The sequence below is a fragment of the Tachyglossus aculeatus genome, chromosome 2 (genome assembly GCF_015852505.1).
Source record: "Tachyglossus aculeatus isolate mTacAcu1 chromosome 2, mTacAcu1.pri, whole genome shotgun sequence".
Classification (NCBI taxonomy): Eukaryota; Metazoa; Chordata; class Mammalia; order Monotremata; family Tachyglossidae; genus Tachyglossus; species Tachyglossus aculeatus.
In genome coordinates this window covers 88,745,536-88,763,636 of record NC_052067.1, presented here as the reverse complement: position 1 = coordinate 88,763,636, position 18,101 = coordinate 88,745,536, and the positions used below count along the sequence as shown (strand labels likewise).

At 43.7% G+C, this 18,101-nt stretch overlaps 1 protein-coding gene across 1 annotated transcript in view; it reads left to right on the top strand.

Moving 5' to 3' along the window:
- Positions 1 to 609: 609 nt before the first annotated feature.
- Positions 610 to 18,101, top strand: part of LAMA2 (laminin subunit alpha 2) — a 633,073-nt gene continuing 615,581 nt past the window's right edge. The window contains exon 1 of the mRNA XM_038760171.1: positions 610 to 722. Within this exon, the coding sequence (XP_038616099.1) occupies positions 635 to 722 (88 nt within the window). The 5' untranslated portion in view covers positions 610 to 634. The remainder of the gene's footprint in view (positions 723 to 18,101) is intronic.

Sequence of the window (18,101 nt, the reverse complement as noted above, 5' to 3'; positions counted from 1 at the left end):
CCCCAGCCCCCAGGCAGACCCCTCTCATCCCAGACCGAATCCTCTCCCTAGCCCCAGGCAGACACCCCCCCCCCCCCAGCCTCATCCCAGACAGAACCCCCTCTCCCTAGCCCCTGATCAGGACCCCAGCCCCCAGGCAGACCCCCCCATCCCAGACAGAACCCCACTCTCCCTAGCCCCTGAGCAGGACCCCAGCCCCCAGGCAGACCCCTCCCAATCATCCCAGACCGAACCCCCCTCTCCCTAGCCCCTGAGCAGGACCCCAGTCCCCAGGCAGACCCCCCATCCCAGACAGAACCCTTCTCCCTAGCCCCAGGCAGACCCCCGCCCCCTCATCCCAGACAGAACCCCCTCTCCCTAGCCCCTGAGCAGGACCCCAGGCATGAAGCCCGTCCACCTCTCGGACAGGGGGATCCCACCAACCCCCGATCCGCAGGATTCCCAACTCCCAGGGCAAAAAGCACGAGGCGCGGAGGGGCGGGGCGGGGCGGGGCGGACAGTGTCATCTCTCCTCCTCTTTCCCCCTGTTCCCCCCCTCCAGGCCCGGGGTCTCTGCTTCTTCGCCTGCCCAAAGCCCTCCGGATCCAGGCCCCAGCAGCTTCTTCCCGAGCCCCGGCGGAGCGCAGGACTGGCCATGGCCGGGGGCCGGGGACTCCTGCTGCCCCTGCTGCTGGCGGGACTGGCCAGCCCGGGGAACGCCCAGGGGTTGCAGCCCCAGAAAGGTACCGGGCAGGGGTGGGGGGCATCCGTCAGGAGACCCCGGCCGAAAGGAGGTCCCAACTTGCCAAACTTTCTCCTGGTCGCCCACCACCCCTTTTACATTCATTCAGTCAGAGGTCCTGGGTTCTAATCGCGCCTCCGCCCCTTGTCAGCTGTGTGACCTTGGGCAAGTCTCTTCACTTTTCTGGGCCTCAGTGACCTCATCTGTAAAATGGGCATGAAGACCGTGCGCTCCACGTGCGACAACCTGATTACCTTGCCTCTATCCCAGCGCTCAGAATAGTGCTGGGCACATTGTAAGCGCTTAGCAAATACCAACATTATTATTATTCTTCAATCGTTTTCATTGAGCGCTCACTGTGTGCAGAGCACTGCAATAATAATGATGATGGCATTTGTTAAACGTTTACTATGTGCCAAGCACTGTTCTAAGCGCTGGGGGTAGATACAAGGTTATCAGGCTGTCCCACGAGGGAATTAGAGTGTTCACCCCCATTTTACAGATGAGGTAATTGAGGCACAGAGAAGTTAAGTGAGTTAGTCACACTGCTGACAAGTGGTGGAGTCGGGATTCGAACCCGTGACCTCTGACTCCCAAGCCAGTGATCTTTCTACTAAGTCCCATTGCTTCTCGTACTGTACTAATCGCCCGGGCCGAGGGCACTGAGGAAGAGCCGGGGGAAGTCGAGGCAGAAAGGGAGAGCTGGGAAACGGGGGGCCCTGGGGAAGGGGAGGGCCACCAGCTGGCTCCACTTAAGGTCATCGTGGCCTTGCCCACCCGCAGGACCCTTCGCAAACCCCCACTCCGACCAGCTCGGTCACTCATTCATTCGTATTTATTGAGCGCTTACTCTGTACAAAGCACTGTACTAATTTTTCGTCACTTTTTATTATAGCCATTAATTCCTCTTTGCGGGACGGGATTGCCACTCTTTATTGTTGTACTGTACTTTTTCAAGCGCTTAGTACAGTGCTCTGCGCACAGAAAGCGCCCGATAAATATACATATTTTTTTTACTCTATTTATTTTATTTGTACATATCTATTCTATTTATTTTATTTTGTTAGTATGTTTGGTTTTGTTCTCTGTCTCCCCCTTTTAGACTGTGAGCCCACTGTTGGGTAGGGACTGTCTCTATATGTTGCCAATTTGTACTTCCCAAGCGCTTAGTACAGTGCTCTGCACATAGTAAGCACTCAATAAATACGGTTGATGATGATGATGATAAATCCGATGGAGTGAATGAACTGCATTTTAACGCAAAGCATATTTGCCCCCAGCAGGGCAAGGCGGGGAGGGAGAGGGAGTTAATTAAAGGCCAAACCACCTTCACCTGCAGCGTCTTCGGGAAAATTAGTGTCAAGTGAGAAATCGCTCTCCAAACTCCGGGGAAGTGATTAGGACTGCACTTGACTGCTAGAACAAGGTGGGAAGGGGAATCCCCAACCACGTGAAAGGCAGGCAGGTGGGAACTAATTGGATCAGAGTCGTTATAAAGTCAGTCGGCCTTTTCTCTCCCAAAAATGAGGTCCCCCAAACTTGTTTATGTAATGAATGGATGGACTGAAATACCTAGAACAGTGACCTTTATCTCCCTTAATAATCTGGAGGACTGCAAGGCCACAAAGTCAATCTATTACCCCTCTTACCTAATCTGTGCTTGAACGTGAAAGGCTGGAACCATGCTCAAAACTGCAAATTACCGTGATTTCCCAAATACTTGAATCAGTAAGTTTTTTATGCTAAATCTTACCTTGTGTGAACAGTGATGGTTGACTTTGTGTTTTGAACTGCGATGTGGATTGGGCTATGGCCATAGATAGAATTTTTGTGGTATGATGAAGGGGGAAAGGTGGGTAAGAAAGGGTGTGGAACCTGGGGGTAAAAGAGGCAAGGGGCCGGAGGAATTAAACTAATTCTCCTAGTGGGACAACCAGAATGCTTACTGCTTTAGGAAGGGACCATATTTTCAGGAAATTAGTTGGGTTTTTCGGCAGAAAACTATTTTGGTATGGGGCTTCTAGCCATGGTAGGATGCTTGTAAGTATAGGGAGACTTAAGTCCTCTGGGGCCATTTTAAATACAATTTACAAATTCTAAGCAAATCAAAAAGTATGAAGGCTAATAGCGTGGCGCTATGCCCCTTTATGTAATGAGCGAAATCTTCCAGCAGGACTGCCTCAGATAGGGTTCTTCAAGGGGAAAAAAGAATTCACCCTCAGGAACATCAAAATGGAAGTTGATTTCATTGGTAAGTGCTCATGTGTCAGACTTGAAAATAGATTGTTTAATATAGGACATACCCTAGAATTACTTCGTATCTTCTCTGAGTTTTCATCTGTCCCTTCGTTTCCAACCAAGGGAAAGAGGTTATTGACAGGATTTCATTGGTTGGGTGTATTTTGGGAACTGGTTCTCTGTTGTTTTAGTACTTACTGACCTTCTTCCAATAAATACACTGCTAAAAGAGACCCTGTAGTTTCTTGCCAGTGAAGTGAATTGAATGGCATTGGGAACCTCAGAAGTTCTTAAACTAGGGAAATCCAGTCTCCCCACCCACCCTTGATTTCCTCCATGCTCACATGGAGTGGACTCTGGAGGGTCTGTGAGATGGTACATGGCAAAGTAGCTTGATGGTAAAAGGAAGTCTGTAGCCTACAATAAATTTACTTATTTTAGGCAGCCAGCTGATTAGGAAAGAGCATGGTTGAGTGGAAAAAAAAATCTAAATAGCATTAATAACTGGTAGTAAACAGCTAATGCAAGCACTACAATAATAATAATGATGGTATTTGTTAAGCACTTACTATGTGCCAAGCACTGTTCAAAGTGTTGCCTAAGCTGGCTGGGGTAGATAAACTGTAATCAAATCAAACATTGATCCTATTTCACATAGGGTTCACGGACTAAGGAGAAGGGAGAACAGGTACCTTTTGCCTATTTTACAGATAAGTAAACCGAGGCACAGAGAAGCTAAGTGACTTTCCCGGGGTCCCACAGCAGCCAAGTGATAGGGCCAAGATAAGAACATCAAGTCTCCTGAGTCACAGTTCATTCATTCAGTCATTTATTGAGCATTTACTGTATGCAGAACACTGTCCTAAGCGCTTGGAAACTACAATTCAGCAATAGAGACAGTTCCTGCCCACAGTGGTTGTACTTTTTCCATTAGACCGTGTTATACAACTTTGAAAGTTCTAGTGCCAGTTCATCCACTGGCCAGTTGTGTGAACAGAGTTGAGTTACTTAAACTCTCTGGGTCTTAGTTTCCTCATCTGTAAAATAGGTATAATACACCTGGTTCTCCCTACTTCTCAGGGATGTGTGGGGCTAAATTGAGATAATTGATGTGTATAGACTTTGGGGAAAAAAAAAGTACAAAGAAACTGTTCAACAGATTATGCAATGACAATTTTAGACTGTAAGCCCACTGTTGGGTAGGGACTGTCTCTATATGTTGCCAATTTGTACTTCCCAAGCGCTTAGTACAGTGCTCTGCACATAGTAAGTGCTCAATAAATACGATTGATGATGATGATGACAAGGTCAGGTTAAGAGTTTTTCAGGAAATGAGAAGCGGTGTGGCCTAATGGAAAGAGTTTAGGCCTAGGAGTCAGAGGAAGGACCATGGTTCTAATCCTGAATTGCTACTTGACTACTGTTACCTTGGGCAAGTCACTAAACTTCTCTATGCCTCAATTACCTCATCTGTAAAATGGGGATTAAAATCATGAATCCCATGGACAGAGTCCAACCTATCTTGTAGCTACCCCAGTGCTTAGTATAGGGCCTGGCACATAGTGAGGGCTTGACAGATATCATTTTTTTTTTTAAAGAGCTGGTACATCTCCTCTTATAAAGGCAAGCTTAAAGTTATGGAAAACCTCTGGATTTGTCACTTTAATGGAAATCCTAGTATCTTTCTTCATGGATGTTTTTTTTCCCCATTTACTCATTATTTTTGCCCCTCCAGTTACTCTTTTCAAATTCTCCAGTAGCTGCCAAGAATACACCCTAGTTGAGTTCGGGTAAATATTGTCTCTTGTGGACACTAAAAACACCCCCTTATGCATTTGCATTTATTATTAATTGCCTGCATATGCATGATGTGGCATTAGCAACTTCACGCAATAGACTCAAGATGTTTCATCATGTTTTATGCTTTGGAGACTACATTCAAGTTCCCTGGTAATTTCTGATTGCAAAAATAATACTGAATAGTTAAAGATATCTGAGGCTTTTTTTTGTTGTCACATAGAGTTGGGTTTTTTTTTTTTGTCTCCTGGAAAAGTTAGTACACAGTTTTGGCAAATATATTTTTTAAAATCACGTGGAATTTCCACATCACCTTCTTGACTCCAGTTTAAAAACATCTTGTACCAGAAAACTTGAGAACAGTTTGTAATTTTACATCTGAACTTTCTTGGGGATTTCTTGTGGACAAAAATCTGGAGTTAATTACATGTTTTTTTGCTACATATGTTACTTATTGGTTTGTTGACTGAATATTCATTAAGAAGCTTTGTAGAATGCCTCATCAATGGAAAACAACAAATCTGGCTGAGAATAAGAGCATTTTACATCATTGACTTTTAGGGCCTTGGATGCGGTATAATGCCAGAGGAAAAATGAGTGACTGGAATATAGGCCGTTTTGCAGACTAAAAAGTTGTACTTTTTCTTTATTCAAGGCAGAACAGCATTGATTGGGAGCCCTTATGACTTTCACTCCCTTGCTGCCTAACAGGAGTTTTAGTGACTGTGGAACAATAGTGAGTGCTTTGCTGACCTTTTTATCCTGGAGACTTTCCTGAGAGACACAATAATCTTCATTCTTGTCTTTGGTAGTAGAGGCCATCAGCTCTCCTTGCCATGGTTTTTCAAACTCATTACAGTGTGAAATTCTAAAACTCCACTACATGGGTGATAAAAAGGAAATTGACTTGGATTCCAAAGCAAGAAGGATTCAGATTAGACAACAAGGAGAACTTCCTAGTTCTTGGGGATGTTAGACAATGGAACTGAGGAGGGGTTTTCTTTAGCATAGGTCTATGGCATTTAACTTTCTCTCAACATCACAAACCTAAAGAGCGTATCATCTGCCCGAAATAGAGAACCTCATGATAAGAGTATATTTAACTGAATGTTCATGTACTTCTGTCTGCTCATTTCCTGAAAGAGACTATAAGCTCTTTTAAGGCAGTGACAAACGTTACCCATCTTTTGTGATTCCCCCCCCCCCCCCCAGTGCCTTGTAAGGTGTCCAACAACAAAGTTTTGATGATGACAATTATGACAAGGATGATTTTTCCTGGGTGTGATATTCACCTTCAGGTTAGAATAATGAAAGGACTGAATTTTCTAAAAAAAATTTCCATGAAGCATAAGGTCTCTCTCCTCTTTCTTTTTTTAAACAAGAATGATAATTAATCCAGGCTTTAATGTTTTAATAAGATTGGCATATTAAGCACTTAATGTGTGCCAAGCATTGTACTAAGAGCTGGAGTAAAGGCAGGGTTAGATATAGTCCCTGTCCTGCATGCAGTACAGTCTAAGTAAGGAAAGAAAGAAAATGAGATATAGAGTAGTTAAGTGACTGGCCCAAGGTCATATAGACAATTTACAGCCAAGATTAGTACCCAGGTCCTCTGACTCCAATGTCTGTGCACTATCAAAGTCAATTATAGTAATTTCTCTTCACTTCTGTGGGATAGATCAGCGCACTCATCCCTGCTTTCAGATCAGGTTAGGGTGGTTGTGTGGTATAGTGTATAGAGCACTAGCCTGGGAGTCAGAAGGTCATGGGTTCTAATCCCGGCTCTGCCACTTGTCTCCTGTGTGACCTTGGGAAAGTCATTTCACTTCTCTGTGTCTCAGTGACCTCATCTGTAAAATGGGAATTGAGACTGTGAGCCTGATGTGGGACAGGAACAGTGTCAAACCCGATCTGCTTGTATCCACCCCAGCGCTTAGTGCAGTGCCTGCCACATAGTAAGCACTTAACAAATACCATCATTATTATCATTATTGCCCATCACTTCATTATCCCACTGTTTCTAGAGAAGCATTTGTGCTTGCCACTTTTCTTGTTGATGCATAGCGATAGTATTTATTAAGTACTTATTATGTGCAATGCACTGTGCTAAATGGTTGGAAAGAATTCACAGGTGGGAATTAAACATTAGAGAATTAGTCCCTGTCCCTCAGGAGGCTCACAATCTAAAAATGAAGGAGAGGGGACTGGTGACAGACACATAAAGGAAAATGAAACAAAACAGTAAGATGACATAAAGATAAAAAATAAAGATCTGTAAGGTCCTGTGGCTACAGAAGCAGAATTTCAGGGTCCTCATGAGTCAGCGACAAGACACAACTGTGGCCACAGTCACCAACTCCAGCAGCAGCTGTGAGCCTTCCCAAGGTTTTGTGGATACGGTGCCAGGCTGCCTTGTCCCACAGGGGTGGTGGAAGGAAGGTCGGGGTGGAGGCTTCTCTGAGACCTGGAGGACAGCCAGTTGAGGTTCTGAGGAGACAACGCGGTGAAAGAGCACGGGTTTGAGAGTCAGAGGATGTGGGTTCCTATCTATAATGCTGCCAATAGTAAACACCCAGTAAATATGACTGATTGACTTTGTCCCACTCAAAACTTTCAAGTCTAATTTGTTGCCTCCCTGTGGTTTGGATGAGGTCAGGGTGAGATAGGAGTGGATAAAAAAAAGTGCTTTAATCAAAGAAATGAGGGCAGGGACTAAGTTTTCCACGTACACACCGGTGTTTATTTGGGTGAGCTTATGTGGTGTATATTTGAGGTATTTGAGTTTGTGAATATATGTAGGAGAGGGGAACAGAAATGAGGGACACAGTGTCATAAATTGTTTTCAGAACTCCAATTGTGTTGACTAATTCCTATCCCTCAAGCTCCCCACTACTCCCATTTAGCTCTTCCCTCTCCCCCCGACCTCCGCCCACCTCCTCCTGGGGTTATAGCTTCTCCAGCCTAGGGATCAGCAGCTGTGAAAACTCAAGTGCGTTTTTCCTCACTGACATAAAAATCCAGTCTTTCAAAAGGAAACGGGAGGACAGGGAATTGAATAAGACAGATAGCATTCCATGGGCTGAACACTGTCATTGGGTCACAGAATAGCTCCCAGACACAGCAGGATGGACAGGAGACACCCAAGCAAAGACTAAAGTCCATGAAAAAATTGACAAAACAGCAGCTCTTTGCCACAGAGCTTTTTGTGTAAGGCTACCTGGTTCTGCCTATGGAGATTGGTTCAGATACAGCCCAGGCTCATGGCTGCAGTTTGGTTTGGGCAAGCCTGGTTCTTTTTTTTTTTTAATGGTATTTGTTAAGAGCTTACAGTGTGCCAGGCACTCTATTAATCACTAGGGTAGGTACAAGAAAGTCAGGTTGGACACAGTCCCTGTCCCAAATGGGGCTTATAGACTTTATCCCCATTTTACAGATGAGTTAACTGAAGCCCAGAGAAGTGAAGTGACTTGTCTGAGGTCACAGAGCAGGCAAGTGGTGGAGCTAGAATTAGAATACAGGTCTTTGGACTCCCAGGCCTATTATCTTTCCACTAAACCACATTTCTTCTCTTCATATGTGCCAGACCTCCACTATTCCCATCTGCAAAGCCATATTAAAGTCACTTTTCCTTCAAGAGGCCTTTCTACTAGGCTACTCTGCTTCTCACTCTTTTTCTTGGCTACAGCCTAAAACTTGCCTGTCCTTTGTGGGGTAAAGATACTATTATGTCTGTTATAGTGTACTCTCCCAAGTGCTTAGTACAGTGCTCTGCACACAGTAAGTGGTGAATAAATATGACTGAACAAATGAAAGTGGGGCAGGGACCATGTCTAGTCTGATTGCACTGTACCTACCCTAGTGCTTAGGAAGCATAACCATTTACTCTGTCAGTCAATCATCTAACTTGTACTTCCCAAGCACTTAGTACAGTGCTCTGCACACAGTAAGTGCTCAATAAATACGATTGAATGAATGAATTAGTATTTACTGAATGTCCATGAGTAAAACACTGTACTAGGGTCTTGCAAGAATTAAAACAAAAAAAAAGACTTGGCCCTGCCTAATGCAGGAAACAGGCAGGCACAAGTTACTTGTAAATAGTCAAGGGAGTGTAAATAAAAATATGGAAAAATGAATGAAACAGTGACTTGTTCTGATGTGATAGTAGAAATTGGGTGGGGAGAGTGGGAAAAATTTCTGGAACAGATAGAATTAAAAGGAGGGCTTTTGAATATTAGGATATTGAATATTAGTTTTTTTATGATATTTGTTAAGCGCTTACAGTTCTGGCACTGTTATAAACTCTGGGATAGATACAAGGTAATTGGGTTGGATACAGTCCCTGTCCTGCAGGGGGCTCACAGTCTTAATCTCCATTTTACAGATGAGGTAACTGAGGCACAGAGAAGTGAAGTGACTTGTCCAAGGTCACACAGAAGACAAGCAGTGGAGCCAGAATTAGAATGCATGTTCCCTACCCACAGTGAGCTTACCACTGTGAGCCCATTGTTGGGTAGGGATTGTCTCTATCTGTTGCCGAATTGTTCTTTCCAAGTGCTTAGTACAGTGCCTTGCACACAGTAAGTTCTCAATGGATACTATTGAATAAATGAATGAATGATCCAACCAGGAAGATGTTACGACTTCATTACACCTGGGCTCACAAACTTCTCAGTTTGAGGGAATAAAATTCGGTACTTAGTACAGTACCTGGCACATAAGTGCTTAGATAACACAATTATTATAATTATTATTAGAAACAAGTTATTTTCCTGCAATCCTCATCCAGTAGAAAAAGAAGAAAAGGCTTCCCTCTACAGGTGACCCTTTGACTGTGTGGGGCTAATCATTGTATGGGTCACAGCTTTGCTAGGGATGGTTGCCTGGTTTGATGTCTCTCTTTCCCCTGGCTCCTCCCTCCCTAAAATAGCAGCAATCGCTCCTTTAGGGGGAATGAACAGAATTGCTTCCCTGCTCCCCCCACCCCCCTGCAACAATCTGCCCCATTCCAAGTCAGCCAATCAGTAATGGAGCTGGAATTAGAATCAGCCATCAGCCAGCTGCTAGCCAGTGAAAAAGGCAGAAGGCCAATGAAAACTGATGATTTCTCCCCACATGCTATTTTCACTCACCAACCCCCATTCTTCTCCTATTGACTCACCAATTTCCTCCTTCCACTTACAGAAAAATCGACCTTTAAATCTTGTATTAGCTCACCTTCCCTTTATTTTAGACTCTATCTTTCCCTTTCCTTCTTCTCTAACTCTGCCTTCGGGGTGACCTGATGTTTATCCCTCGGGGAATAGGGTCGGAGGTGGAGACTGGGAGAAGGCAGTTGCATTTTGGTAGGTAGCACACACTCCAGCACATCCTCTGGGAAGAAAGGGAACTTTTTTGCCTGGGACTGTCTTTGTGAGTTGGTCAATAGTATTTATTGAGCCGAGCACTGTGAACCCGCTGTTGGGTAGGAACTGTCTCTATATGTTGCCAACTTGTACTTCCCAAGCACTTACTACAGTGCTCTGCACACAGTAAGTGCTCAATAAATATGAATGAATGAAAAGTAGAATTCAGCAACAGAGACAATCCCTGCCCACAACAGGCTTGCAGTCTAGAAGGGGGGAGACAGACATCAAAACAAGTAAACAGGCATTAACATCAATATAAATAAATAGAATTATAGCTATATACACATCATTTATAAAATAAATAGGATTATAAATCTGTACATATGCATACAAGTGCTGTGGGGCGGGGAGAAATGTAGAGAAGAGGGAGCGAGTGGGAGCGACGTGGGGTGGGAGGTAGAGGAAAAGGGGGGCTTAGTCCGGGAAGGCCTCTGGAGGAGGTAAGCTTTCAGTAGGGCTTTGAAGTGAGGAAGTGTGCTAGTTTGGTGGATTTGAGGAGGGAGGGCATTCCAGGCCAGAGGTAGGACGTGGGCCAAGGGTCAGTGGTAGGACAGGTAAGAACGAGGCACAGTGAGAAGGTTTGCACCAGAGGAGTGGAGTGTGCAGGCTGGGATGTAGGAGGCATGAAGGGAGGTGAGAAAGGAGTGGGCAAGGTGCAAAGCACTTGGGAGAGTACAGTACAGCAATGTAACAGACACAACTCCCTGCCCAGGTGAGTTTACAGTCTAGAGGGGGAGACAGTATACATAAAAACATTACCGATATGTACATGTGTTGTCGTGCTGAGGGGGGGATGAATAAGGGGAGCAGTCAAGGTGACCAAAGAGTGCTTAATCAGGGAAGGTCTCTTGGAGGAAATGTGCCTCAATAAGGCTTTTATTGTTGTACTCTATCAAGTGCTTAGTACAGTGCTCTGCACACAGTAAGTGCTCAATTAATATGATTGAATGAAAGGGAAGGAGAGTAATTGTCTGTTGGCTATGAGGAGGGAAGGTATTCCAGGCCAGAGGCTATGATTCTGTTAGTGTTCAGTTTTCATCTCATCCCACCACTGGTGGTGGGGGGGGCAACTTTATGAGCATGAGTAAATTCAGCAACACATTTAATAAGAGGATCAATTAATTAATGGTATTTATTGAGTGCTTATGGTGTTCAGAGCTCTATTCTACCCGAAGCACTTAGGAAAGTACAAAGCCATAGAATTGGTAGACTTGATCCCTGCCCACAAGGAGCTTACAGTCTGAAGTTCATTTAGCTCCATCTTTGAAACTATATACTCGTGCATGGGTCAAAATGTGTGATATTTTCTTATTTCCTTTCTTGATCCTGGTGTGTGACATGAATGTGGTTGAAAAACAAGTAGTTGTAAGAGAAGAGACAGTCATGCACTTATTAGCCACCCACTTCAGTGGATGGAAAGACATAAATAACGCTTACCTCACTTAAGGGTTATTTCATAATATTGCCTGCCAATAGATAAGAGAAGTGCTTGTTTGACAACCCTATGACTTGTATCTATGCCACAGGTCACAGAATTATTCAATCTCTCCTCTTTCTTCAAAACTAATTTTGGTGTAGTTGCGGTACTGAAGATGTGTGATCAGAAGTTATGCAATTTGTTTATTGTGACTTGTACCAACCACCAAAGATGATTTAGGTTAGCAAAGGGAGTTAGTGATAAGAACTGAAATATAATCAGCTGTAGACTGAGAGCCCCATGCAGGACAAGGACTCTGTCCAACCTGATTATCTTCTATCTACTCCAGGTCTTAGTACAATGTTTGCCATATAATAATAATAATGGCATTTAGTAAGTGCTTATTATGTGCAAAGCACTGTTCTAAGCACTGGGGAGGATACAAGGTGATCAGGTTGTCCCACGGGGGGCTCACAGTCTCAACCCCCATTTAACAGATGAGGTAACTGAGGTACAGAGAAGTGAACTGACTTGCCCAAAGTCACTCAACTGACAATTGGAGGAGCCAGGATTTGAACCCATGACCTCCTACTCCAAAGCCTGTGCTCTTTCCACCGAGCCATGCTGCTTCTCTAAGTGCTTAATAAAAAACACTATTATCATTATTATACTATTATTGTTATCATCAAATGTTGAAGAAGGATAAAAACAGGAGCTCCATAAAGAGGACCCAAGATGTTAAAAAACTGGCCCTTTCTGAGTGGAGAAGTCCAAAGATAGAGGAAGTGAAAAGGAAAGAATTAAGCAGCTGATCCACCTGGAATGCATTCTTTTTTAGGGTGACTCTTCAGACAGCCTGAGGGCTGTTTTAATTTGAGAAGCAGCATGACCTAGTGGAAAGAGCATGGAGTCAGAGGATCTGGTTCTAAACTTGGGGCCACTTCTTCTCTGCTATTTGAACTCGGGAAAGTCACAACGTCTCTGTGCCTAAGTTGTAAAATGAGGATTGAGAATGTGAGTTCTTTGTGGGAATTTGTCCAGTCTGATCAGTTTGTGTCTACCCCAGTGCTTAGTAGATTTCTTGGTACATAGCAAGTGCTTAACAAATATTATTAAGAAAAAATTAAGCCCCCTGGAAAGGGATGGTAAGAGGTTGTCTGTGTTCAGAGGGCTTCCTTCTAATACCCCGAAGTAAAGAGGGACATTTAGGATTGAATTTTGTTCAAATTCTAAGACGTGGGAATGTGAAATTGGAGTACCTTCAGGTGCCATGAGGTTTTGCTTTATGTGGTGGTGAACTAAGAGAGAAGAAACATGGCTTAGTGGAAAGAGCATGGGCTTGGGAGTCAGAGGATCAATCAATCAATCAATCGTATTTATTGAGCGCTTACTATGTGCAGAGCACTGTACTAAGCGCTTGGGAAGTACAAATTGGCATCACATAGAGACAGTCCCTGCCCAACAGTGGGCTCACAGTCTAAAAGGGGGAGACAGAGAACAGAACCAAACATACCAACAAAATAAAATAAGTAGGATAGAAATGTACAAGTAAAATAAATAAATAAATAAATAAATAGAGTAATAAATATGTACAACCATATATACATATATACAGGTGCTGTGGGGAAGGGAAGGAGGTAAGATGGGGGGATGGAGAGGGGGACGAGGGGGAGAGGAAAGAAGGGGCTCAGTCTGGGAAGGCCTCCTGGAGGAGGTGAGCTCTCAGCAGGGCCTTGAAGGGAGGAAGAGAGCTAGCTTGGCAGATGGGCAGAGGGAGGGCATTCCAGGCCCGGGGGATGACGTGGGCCGGGGGTCGATGGCGGGACAGGCGAGAGCGAGGTACAGTGAGGAGATTAGTGGTGGAGAAGCGGAGGGTGCGGGCTGGGCAGTAGAAGGAGAGAAGGGAGGTGAGGTAGGAGGGGGCGAGGTGATGGAGAGCCTTGAAGCCCAGGGTGAGGAGTTTCTGCCTGATGCGCAGATTGATCGGTGGCCATTGGAGGTTTTTGAGGAGGGGAGTAATATGTCCAGAGCGTTTCTGGACAAAGATAATCCGGGCAGCAGCATGAAGTATGGATTGAAGTGGAGAGAGACACGAGGATGGGAGATCATCACGAGGATATGGGTTCTAATCCCAGCTTTGCCACTTTTGTGCTATGTGACCTTGGGCAAGCCACTTCTTCTCTGTGCCTTAGTTACCTCATCTGTAAAAATGGGGATTAAGACTGTGAGCCCCACATGGGACCACCTGATTATATCTACTCCAGCGCTTAGAATAGTGCTTTGCACATAGTAAGTGCTTAACAAATACCGTAATTATTATTAACTAAGGTAAGCAATTACATTCATTGTTCATTACTTATTTCTCACTGCTCTTATACTGATGAATCTAAAGGTCTTTCTCTCTATGCCCTCCTATCTCCCATTCTGGTGGCCTTCAATCTCTGATCTGAGGTCTGGATTTGACTTTGGATTTTCCACTAGCTTGTTCCCTCGCCCCCAAGACTCACTGATCTTTATTCCTCTACACTTTAGTTTTTTCATACAACTTAACACTTTGACTCTAAATCATTGTTCCCACAACCACAGATCCCCTTCCTCTCTAAGCCATATCCCTCCTTCCCTTCCTTCAAAATGTTTCCGAGCCTCCTCCCTATCAGTCAAACTTCCTTGACTAATTCCAGGTAAACTTGTCTCATTATCTCTCTACAGCTTTCCCAGTTTTTTGGTACATATGTTAGTGAATGTGTGTAATGTGCTGCATATTTATCTCTCCTCACTGAACTGAAAGCTTTGAGGCTACAGCCTAGTTTCTCACTTCATTTGTAATTCTACTCAAAATTATAGTGCGATACACTGAATAAGTACTGCAAAAGCATTCTGAAGAGTGCTAAATGGAGGCTAAGTGGAGGTAGTCAGATGACAACCTGGATTTTGTTGTAATCTCATCTCCATGTTCAACCTGGCATTTTCATCCTAGTCTGTATTGAGGTGATGGCTTGTATCACCTGTTCAAAAGAACTCTATTTCTTTTTTGATTCTTACAGTCCTGAGGCACTTCTGCCTACTCTTACCATTATTAAATCTTCTGTCTTAACTCATACTGCTACTTGGTATTAATTCAATACTCTTTGCTTAAGTAGTATAGCTTTTTGCTGTGTTTCTGAGTGGCCAAGTGCTATCTCTTTACTCATTCATTCAGTTGTAGTTATTGAGCACTTACTGTGTGCAGAGCACTGTACTAAGCACTTGGGAAGTACAAATTGGGAAGTACTCAGTTGGGGTTAATTGGGGTCCACAGAGGTGAAAGAGATTTGCAAGGTTATTCATTGAGTCTGTGTCAGGGCTTAGAATTTTATCCCATTCTGTTATTGTCTAAAACTTATGTTGGTAACTGAGTGGAGGTGGCATTTGAATTCGACAGCAGAAGAAGAACTTAGCCACAGTTGGTACCTTTTCTTAATTTACATAGGATGTTATGGGAATGGAAAAGCTTTGGGTCTTTTTTAAAAAAATGCAATATTGCAATTGGGCTTAATAGAAACTGCATTAATACATTATTTTTATCCTGTTCAATATTTGTCCAGGTTTTTCAAATCTGCACCACTGTCAGTGGTGCTGTTACATTGGAAATGATAATAATAATGATATTTTTTAAGCTGTTACTATGTATCAAGCATTGTTCTAAGCGCTGGAGTCTTGTCTTATGCTTTTGAGTCATCTCCGACCCATAGCGACACCATGAACACATCTCTTCCAGAATGTCCCACCTCTATCTGCAATCATTCTGGTAGTGTATCCTTAGAGTTTTCTTGGTAAAAATATGGAAGTGGTTTACCATTGCCTCCTTCCTCACAGTAAACTTGAGTCTCTGCTCTCGATTCTCTCCCATGCTATTGCTGTTCAGCACAGGTGAGTTTCGACTTGTAGCAGATTGCCTTCCACTTCTTAGCCACTGGCTAAGAATGGAATGGATATTCCTCTGAGCCCCCTTTTTCCTCTCCTCCTCCCCATCCCCCCCCACCCTACCTCCTTCCCCTCCCCACAGCACTTGTATATGTTTGTACAGGTTTATTACTCTATTTTACTTGTACATATTTACTTTTCTATTTATTTTGTTAATGATGTGTATACAGCTGTAATTCTACTTGTTCTGACGATTTTGACACCTTTCTAATGTTTTGTTGTCTGTATCCCCCTTCTAGACTGTGAACCTGTTGCTGGGTAGGGACTGTATATGTTGCCGACTTGTACTTCCCAAGTGCTTAGTACAGTGCTCTGCACACAGTAAATGCTCCATAAATATGATTGAATGAATGAATGAAGTCACTTGCCCAAGGTCACAGAGCAGACAGGTGGTGGAGTTAGGATTAGAACTCAGACCCTTCTGACTTCCAGGACTGTGTTCCACCCACAGGCTACTTCCCTAGAAAATAGTAGAGGATGCTCCCTGTACATGGTGTGAAGGTCCCATTAACATATGTCAAGAGACCAACAGAATACCACCAATAGCAGTGGTAGGAAGTATAGTTAAGCATGGGGTCTTCAGTAGTGGGTGAGTTGGGGGTGGAGGGGGGAGCAATAGACTTCTCATGAAATTCTAGGGCCAAGGAAAGGTTTGAGCCAGGGAAGAACCAACCCTGCTGATGGTTGAGTTGCCGGTGGGGCTGTGTTTGTGGGCATATTAAAGGGAGTGGTGAGGGGATAGTAGAAGGAGATTTCAGGACATGGCACCTCCTTTCTAAATACCCTGCCAGGTTGCTCCCAAGGTGTCAAAGGTTACTTTGTGATAACACCTTTAGGTTTTTTTTTAATAGCACTTTTATTTCTAAAATGCCCACATGACTTCTTGCTCTCACAACAGCATGGTGTAGTCAGGATAGCGTTTGTAGGAATTTGGTCCTTCCATTATCCTGTCACCCAACCTCTCTACCTACACAAGCTGACCGTCTATTATGCCCCTTCTTCCTGACACCTCATGCCTCTTGATATGCCATGTGTCACTTCATAAAACAAATATCTAGCTACTAATGGGACCAGTCCTCATCTTCATCTTTAAAACAATATATAAGTGTTTACTATGTGTCAAATACTGTTCTAAATGCTGGGGTAGGTACAAGTCAATTAAGGTGTACACAACCCTGTCTCGGGTGAGGCTCACAGTCTTAAGTAGGAGGGACAACAAGATATTGAATCCCCATTTTACAGTTGAGGAAACTGAGGCACTGAGAAGTCAAGTGACTTGACCAAGGTCATACATTAAGCAATTGGCAGAGACAGGATTAGAGCCCAGGCTCTTTCCACTAGGCTATGCTGCTTCCCTGTAATAGAAGAACCTGTGTATGCATACAAAAACATATGTGAACTTATCTGTAGGCTGAGCATGAGACAAGGCTAATTTCAGGGTAAAAAACTGTGGAGCTTCCACAGATTTCTTTGATGGCCTACTGAGTTTATTCATTCAGTTACATTAATTGAATGCTTTCCATGTGAAAAGCACTGTATTTAGCACTTAATTACCTGCATTAGGGTCTTATTCTTATGTCATTCACCTTGTCAGTTTTCTGAAAGGCTTATTAGTGACCAACAGGAGAAGAGAATCCCTAGAAAGGTTTTTGTTTTTTTTTTTTGTTTTTTTTTTTACCTTCCCACTTCTTCCCCACCTCGGTGCCACAACATGGTCTTATTTTATCAAATTCTGTTGTGTCCTTGCTGACCCATAACATCTTCTTGAACACCTCTCCCCCAGACCGCTCCACCTGCAATCATTCTGGTGCTCTAACTCCCGAACTCTAGACTGGTAGAGTATTGGAAACTCTCCAGGTGTGATCCTGAGATGGGCACAATGTGGTACGTTATTACTAATTCATTCAATTGTATTTATTGAGTACTTACTGTGTGCATTTATTGAGTACTTCTAGACTGCAAGCGCGTTGTTGGGTAGGAACCATCTCTATATGTTGCCAACTTGTACTTCCCAAGCGCTTAGTACAGTGCTTTGCACACAGTAAGCGCTCAATAAATACAATTGAATAAATGAATGTGCAGAGCACTGTACTAATCACTTGGGAAGTACAAATTGGCAACATATAGAAACGGTCCCTTCCCAACAATAGGCTCACAGTCTAGAAATAAATATTGTTATTATTATTATGGTATTTGTTAAGCACTTACAATATGCCCAGGACTATATTAAGTGCTAGGGTAGATAGAAGATAATCAAGTTGGACACAGTCCCTGTCCCACAGAAGGCTCACAAGCATGGCCTAATGAATAAAGCACGAGCCTGGGAGTCAGAGGGTCATGGGTTCTAATCCCAGTTCTGCCGCTTGTCTGCTGTGTGATCTTGGGCAAGTCACTTCACTTCTCTGAGCTTCAGTTACCTCATCTGTAAAATGGGGATTGAGATTGTGAGCCCAATATAGACAAGGGACTGTGTCCATGCTCATTTGCTTATATCCGACCCAGTGCTTAGAACAGTGTCTGGCACATAACACTTAACAAATACCATTGTTATTATTAT